The sequence below is a fragment of the Gordionus sp. m RMFG-2023 genome, chromosome 4, assembly GCF_954871325.1.
Source record: "Gordionus sp. m RMFG-2023 chromosome 4, tfGorSpeb1-WG-v2, whole genome shotgun sequence".
Lineage (NCBI taxonomy): Eukaryota > Metazoa > Nematomorpha > Gordioida > Chordodea > Parachordodidae > Gordionus > Gordionus sp. m RMFG-2023.
The window spans coordinates 27,676,393-27,683,985 of NC_088778.1; the positions used below are offsets into that span (position 1 = coordinate 27,676,393).

The 7,593-nt window shown below is 25.8% G+C and overlaps 1 protein-coding gene across 7 annotated transcripts; it reads right to left on the bottom strand.

The window, feature by feature from the left end:
- Window positions 1-276: 276 nt before the first annotated feature.
- LOC135928267 (COP9 signalosome complex subunit 8-like) lies at window positions 277-2,068 on the bottom strand. Of its 7 annotated transcripts, none has more exons than XR_010572266.1 (9): window positions 2,018-2,068; window positions 1,911-1,978; window positions 1,828-1,864; window positions 1,663-1,786; window positions 1,511-1,618; window positions 1,399-1,467; window positions 1,143-1,353; window positions 703-727; window positions 277-653 (listed from the first exon to the last, which is right to left on the bottom strand). XR_010572266.1 is itself a non-coding variant. In XM_065464678.1 (7 exons), the coding sequence occupies exons 1-7, from the start codon at window positions 2,030-2,032 to the stop codon at window positions 1,277-1,279; spliced, it is 510 nt and encodes a 169-aa protein (XP_065320750.1). In that variant the 5' UTR covers window positions 2,033-2,068; the 3' UTR covers window positions 1,084-1,276. The 7 variants fall into 7 exon arrangements, 1 of the variants encoding a protein (XP_065320750.1); XR_010572267.1 differs by having other exon boundaries at window positions 1,532-1,618; window positions 1,828-1,876; XR_010572265.1 differs by having other exon boundaries at window positions 1,828-1,876.
- Between the last annotated feature and the right edge of the window lie 5,525 nt (window positions 2,069-7,593).

Here is a 7,593-nt window from a genome sequence, read left to right on the forward strand (position 1 = left end):
TATATTTCAAAAGAAGAATCCGAATCAGTTGAACTATATCAGACAAGAAATTTTTTTATATAAATGTAAAATAAGCATTATTGCACAGTGGGACTTAAAATGACCGGGTACATTTTTTGTAACTGCCAAAAAATAAATGATCAATTTTAAAAATATTGATATTTATGATAAATATATAGAATATATAAATGTTTCTATTTTTTATTTATCAAATGTACAAGAATTTTGCTAAAGTAGATTTAAAAATTTTATAAAAAATATTTTGCATAAAAAAGGCGGAATTGATAAAATACGAAACTTTTTGGGCGCGAAAATATTTAAATAAATATAAATAATATCATTTTTTAAATATGATAAATTTATAACATCTGTGTATTAAATAAAATAAAAAAATCATGTCAGGTTAAATATGTTCCACCAAGTATTAAAGGTCCTTTTTTAGGTGGGACAAATTTCAACCGGCTGTGTGAGTTAAGGAGGCAGCTAGCCATTATACACTTTTTCATCAAGCAATTATTTCCAGATTCCATCATCCAAACTGAAATAGGAAATTCAATAAATACTTTTTTTTAATCAATTCCTTTCATAACGATTTAAAGAATTTTGATCCTGAAGCTACTAGGTCATAATATCACATCAAAAACTGGGATATCCTACAAATGCTTTTATCATCAAATATTTATAACAATATGTAAATCTAACCTGATATCTTTTCATGGTTTAATGCCTGACATGAATTGAAGAATTATTTATTTTTATATTCAAAGTTTTTTTTAAATTTTCTTTAATGTTTATTTTAATATCCATGATTTTGTATATATCAGATCTGCAGGCCTGGCCCTAAACCATTGTACATGGGAATTTTTTTTAAATAAAAATACCTGGGCATGTTTTATATTTTAAATTAATATAAAATATTTTTTAAAAGTCCGGGGCAAGCATGAAAATATTTTTTTTAAACCAGGGCAGGACCTGAAAATATAAAAACAAAGCTGGAAAATAATTTTTTGAAACAAATTTGGGCTGGGCCATACGAATGGTACTTCTGCAGATCTCTCTATAAAAAAAAATTATTATAAAAGGGCAATAAGTTACACAAAATGCATATATTAATTATTTCAAAACAAATATTTGAAACTTACTAAATTATTCATATTCATCAAATAAATTAAATTTGTTTCTTGACCTAGACCTATCCTTATCAAATTCCAGTCAACATTATTTAAATATTCAAAAGGTGTTAAAAATTTATTGTTATAATAAAATATTGTGAATTTTAATTTTCAAAAAATGAGATAGAATTAATTAAATTTTTCAAATTGCTGTCATCGAGCTTCATCATTGGTAAAGATTCTATGAAATAAAAATGTTTTTAAAATATTAGTTATATAAATTAACTTGGTATTCTTTCATTAATATAAACAATTCCAAGTTTAGGGTTATAATGCCAATTTTCTCTCTTGATTACTAAAATAATATTACACAAGATAGAATAAATATTCCTATATACATTTTAGCACTTCATCATTACTTTGATTCAATAGTTGTGTCAAAGTTTGAATTTTCATGTTAAAGTAACATTTAGTTAAAATATCCAATATGATAGATTGAGTATGATCTTTAAGTATAGTTATTAAAAACAATTTTTCACATCATTTATACTCCTTAATAAATCTACATCATCTGCAATCATTTGCCAATTGTGTTCATACAGTCTTAATACATTGTCATAGTCTTGGTTCCATAATTTATTACTTATTAAGGTCAATTGCTGAAGATCTTTATTCTTAATTAGAGTAACAATATAATTTGATAGTTAATGTTTACTGATTTGATATCATTTGGTAATCTTTTAATTAGTAACCTAGCATTAAATCTAAACAAATTAATTAAACGTAATAAAAATAAACAAATCGTCGCTTAGTAGATATTGAACAAATAGTTTTGAATACACTTGGATAGAATTTGTATTTTGTACCTGAATATAAAATGATTATTCATTTATAAGCGTATTAACATCTTCTTCTAACATTTTTGACCAATTCGAACTTAATACCACAAAAAAAAATAGATGACTGCTGTCAAATATTGACATAAATTATATAGAATAAAAAATAGTAATATTTCCATATACAAAAATTATTATCAAAATTTATTACTAGATCAGGAAAGATAGTTTGAAGATTCTTAAACTAGCCTTCGTTCCGTAATATAACATGATATATGTTATTAAACGATCCATTTATAGAAATTAATACCAACCTATATATCTACCAAAACTCTCTAGCTTTTTAATTTTAACCAGATCTTTTCTTTAATACAATTTTAACCCTACCCTAATTTATAATCTTAGATATTTAAATTAAATTAAACAATTAAATTAAACAATTAAAGTATAATTTCCTTATTGTATCTGTAAAAGTTTTTTTTAATCCCCTTCTTTTGTTTAAGTTAAAGTTAAATAAAGTTTTTTTAGTACCCCTCCTTTGTTTACAATAAAATGAAAGTTAAAAAAAGGTTTCTCTTTTTGGTCCTTCTTTTGTTTTAAGTTAAACACAGTGAAAATAAACACATGGCTTTTGTGTTTTCTCTCACTTTACTGGACTTCTTACTTTAGGAGTCCTCAGTAAGGTGATCCGAAAATATGAGTTAGACCGTTGGGTTCGGGAGACTACCCTGCATCCCAAGGTATATTTTTGAGTTTAGGGGGGTAGGTTTTATCCCCAATTATGTACGATAAAACTAACACAACTCGTTTCCACAAAAACGTTCTTTTTTTTCACTTTGCGCCAATTTAATTTTAATTTATTATTGCGCCTTTTTTTTCCCTATAAAAGGGACGAATTTTTTATTGTTAAGAGATACTTTATTTTTTTTCTGTAAAATAATTTTGAAAATCTTTACACACTTTTATGTTTAATAATAATTTTGGAATTTTTATTAATAAAATATCATGACCCGATCTCAAAGTTCTTCAGTTTCCCAGATAAAAAGGCTTAACTTATAACTTGTATTATATTTCGCTCAGAATAGTACTGAAACACTCAGATTTTTTCCATAATTCCTCAGAATTAAGAATATCTAAGCTATGTTTTGGGTTTCTTATTTCTATAGAGAGTCTGTTTAAATATCTATATAGCAGACTCCTTTAAACAGCATAAAAGAAATTGGCTAATTATATTTGTGTAACGTTCGATTCGGAGAAAAAAATATTTACATAACATTATTTAATGAAATCTACGCACTTAGAACAAACTTAAGTATGGTTTTTTAATAAGGCGTCTTAGGAGGACACGGCCATAAATTTAAGAATTTATACTTATTTTCTGAAATTTTTTCTCAAAATTTTAAATGATTTTGCTAAGTAAAAATTTTGATTTTCACAAATTTTTTTAATTTATTTTTCAGAAGATACTCTAAAAAAAAATTTTCGTAGACGCTTCTTTATTTAATTAAACATAACTATAATCTATTATAAAAAATGGGTTTATCACTGAACGGGGAAATTTTTAATATTATTTTTTTTAAATATTTTTTTTTATTAAAAATTAATAAATGATCTTGAAAATCTTAAAATTTTATATTTTTTAAGTTATAAAAATCTTAATGAAAATGGATATGATCATTACTCGGTCAATCAGAGCAGAAACCTTATAGATCCAAATGATATATCGACCCATACTCAACGTATTGAGCGTTTACGGAGGAATCTTAAGACAAGCATTCCCAGAACTGGAAGAAAATCTTTCTGTCATTTATATATATCTTTTCCATTTTTAATATAAAATTAAAGAATTGTTAAAATTTTCATAAGAAATAAATATAAAATTCTTAAAATTTTTAGTAATGAATTTTGAATTATTATTACATCAAAAAAATTTCCACACGATGGCATATTTATTACTTTTAAATAAAAAAATATTCAAAATTTTCCAGAGTTTCAGTGACTTACCAAAAAATAAAAAGCATATAAAGATTATTTTGAAGACCAAAATAATAAAGGCGATAAGTATACAATTATAATTAAGGTTATGAATACGGTGATGAATTTAATGGTTAAATATTAAGATTTTGAGGAAAAATTAGGATGTTTGGTGAATTATGAAGTGGATATACTAGATAATTGATTAAGTGATGGAATTATTTGCATAAATTTTCTTAGGTCTGGATAAAAGGTTCAATCTGATTCTGTCGTACTTAGGAGCGTACGCAGCGGGAAGGGGGGCAGTAGGATAAATACCCCCCTCCCCACCCCCCACCCCCCCCCACCCCCCAAAGCCAAAAAATGCAGATTCCGGATATTATTTTCCAAAATATTATTGTTTATATTAATTTATATTTGTTAATATTTATTCCTATCTCATATTAAATATTTAATTACATTTATTTATCACATTCATCTACTAAGTTATTTTATCAATTAATTTCGATTTCAAGTTTTCCGGCGTGATATTTACTTATTATTTTCAAATTTTTAGTGGCATAATATTTATCTACCATTAAATTTCTAGTCAAATAATAATTATTTCTGAAACTCCTTGTCCAACAGGGAGAAAGAAATTGCAAGCTTGTCCAACGAGATAGAATCTTCGCCATCAAGTAGTAACAGCTTTTATGGAGTTAGAAGAGCCGATTATTTGCTATTACTGAAATATCACAATGGCCTGAAAGAAATATTTCCTCAGAAGCAAGAAAATTATTGGATTCAATTATTATTCCAAATTTTTTTTCTCATTAGAATGTATTATTTAATTATACAACTATATGTAATACTTTTCAAAAACATGACAATGATTTGATTAAGAAGATGAGAATAGCGGAGAGCATTTTATTAGAACTTAAGGAAATTAGAGCTAATGTTGATGAAGAATTTCATATTTTATATTTTTGTAGATTTCTTTACTATTATTAAAAGATAAAACACTTGTAAATTTTACTCTTATTTTTTTATTTCTTGAAAAAATAAAACACAATTATTTTATATTAAAAATTATTATTCTAAAAATACACAATGAAACAAAATCAATCTAATTATGCGAAAAAATTAACTAAAAAACAATATATTCAAAAATAAATGATCTAGTTTTCCTCTTTTTCATATAAAAAAATAAATTACATCCTTGACATTATCTCTTTTTCATATAAAAATACAATATAACCTTGACATTATTGTAATAATAATCTACTAACATAATAAAAAACATAATACTATAACACGCCTCCTTAACAAAAATCCTGGGCAAAATTATATATACATTTTTATATCACTATGCAAAATAAATTAATCAGCGTATAAACATTCAATAAATGATTCACATATTTTTTTTAAACATTGTTTTTATGTCTGTATTTCTTCTTTATCTCATACACTCAATCAGATCTTGATAATCATCTCAGTATTGTTTTTAGAGGGTCGATTCTAACGTTACCATCCTCCTTTCTTTTAGTCGATTTTCGTAGTATCCGTCATTAATTTGTTGTCATCATAACATGGTGCCGTTCCTCTTTTACGTTGGACATACGATGTTCATGGGCAATGGTTGCTTCTTGATTACAAAACTCTTTTCATGAACAGTAATTGCTTTACACGATTATTTACACCATTAAAATCTACGTCTTTATTAATCAGGAACTTTCCATAAATATTTTCCTTTTTTACAATTTCATCTTTCAACCATTTCTATGCACTCTCTTCCGTAATTGATCCCTGTGCCTTACACCTTCACTATTATCATCAAATTTTACCCTATTTAATTTGTTCCCCAAATTTTTTATTACTACATATATGTTATTGTTGAGTCAAAAGCAGAGCTATACGTGTTTAATATTTGACTCCTTCAACTTGCAGCAAGGCAAGCTCATCGTTAAAATATTAATATAAGATCAGTCGAAGAGTATTATAAAACAAATGTCTCCTCTCTTAGATACATTTATAACCCAAATATGAATGGTTTTTAATTCATATGCAGTACTTACTAATCTGCAGATATTACTTCCACAAAAGACTTACCAACCTTTTTCAGATGGTGATAGAAAAAAAAATATTTGTTAGATTTTTATCATTAAGATGTTAAAGTATCTTATGATGCCTTATTAGCTGAATAACTATGTTTATAAAATTAACTATGGTTGATATAGTCCCAAAAAATGCTATGGATGCTTTGCATTTCAAACACATTTAAATTATATTCCAAATGTTTTAAAAGGGTTTATATATATTAGCAACTCGTCCCATAAGTAAATTAATGAGAGAACATTCTTTTTTAAGAAGAATAACAGAGCCCTGCAGTGGTACCATTTGCAGGACACGGCCCGGATTTTTTTTTAAATTTTTTACAGCCCGGTTCGGGTTTTTTTAAAAAAACTTTCAGGCCCTCCCCGGCTTTTTTTAATGTAAACTATATTTCTTTTTGATTTTTATAGCTAATAACGATTTCAAATATAGGCTATTTTAAAATATACAACCCGGCCTGGATATTTAAAAAAATTTTCAGGCCTCGCCCAAGCGTTTTTTTAAAAAAAATTTGGGCCCGGCCCGTGTATATTTAAAAAATTAAAATACGGTCCGGCCCTGGGGCCGGGCCTGCAGGTCTCTGAAAAACATACCAAGAAGTACAACTTCTGAAAATGATTGAAAGGTTTGGATCTTTTGAATATTCATAGACATTTGACAAGCAAGGAAGAGATAATTGAAAAATTAGCTCAATCCCAACGAAGATTGGATTTTACATGTAAATATATAACATACAAAATACAATTATTCCTAAGAAACTTTTTGTGTATTAATTTATATTTACAACAATTACATTTTTTATGTATATAAATTTCAAAGGCTAAAAAAATTCAAATTTCTATTTTGGGTCATTTAAGTGATTTATATAGTGGTTATATTCACTTTTTATTTTAAAATTCACATTTATTTTATAATTTTTCTATACCTCCAGTTATATCCGTTTGATATTTTTTAATTCACATTTATTTTATAGTTTTTTATATGACGGTTTATACCTATAATTTTTTTATAATTCACATTAATTTAAAATTGTGTATTAGAAATAGTTTTAGTTCTAATAAATTTATGATATTTTTAAAAACAATAATATTTCTTAAAAAATTTATTATCCCCCCCCCCAGACCAAATTCTTTCGTACGCGCCTGGTCGTACTACAACTAGGGTCAAACAGTAAGGCTAATATCTAAAAATATAAATAAATATTACTAATACCTGAAAAGTTTTGAACCAAAGTTATAAATTTTGACTCGAAGTTCTAAGAATATTTTGAAAGAAGAAGCAAAAAGTTATGAATATGCCCGAAACGAGTTAAAAATTATTAAGTGATAAATAGCATAGTTCTTTAAATTTGAAGATCTAATCTTATAGAAAATGTATTCCAGTAAATTGAGTAAAATATTTATCCTATTATGGAACATTTTATAAATATTACAAATTTGTATTCACTTTAATTAAAATAATGTTAGAAATATTTTTGGTCTACAAAATTTTTATTAATTAGAAGGTAAACAATATCTGCATAAAATTATTTTAATGCGGAAAATAGATAAAGTGTATAGGGAAGATGTCCCACCCGATTA

Bases quoted from the DNA above. Each gene is read 5' to 3' on its own strand.
- LOC135928267 (XM_065464678.1), bottom strand. The intron at 1,877-1,910 runs GTTTATTTTTAT...TAATTTGTTTAG, and splicing joins TATCTACTAAGCGACGATTT to ATTTAATGCTAGGTTACTAA. The intron at 1,354-1,398 runs GTTAATTTATAT...TTTATTTCATAG, and splicing joins TATTAATGAAAGAATACCAA to AATCTTTACCAATGATGAAG.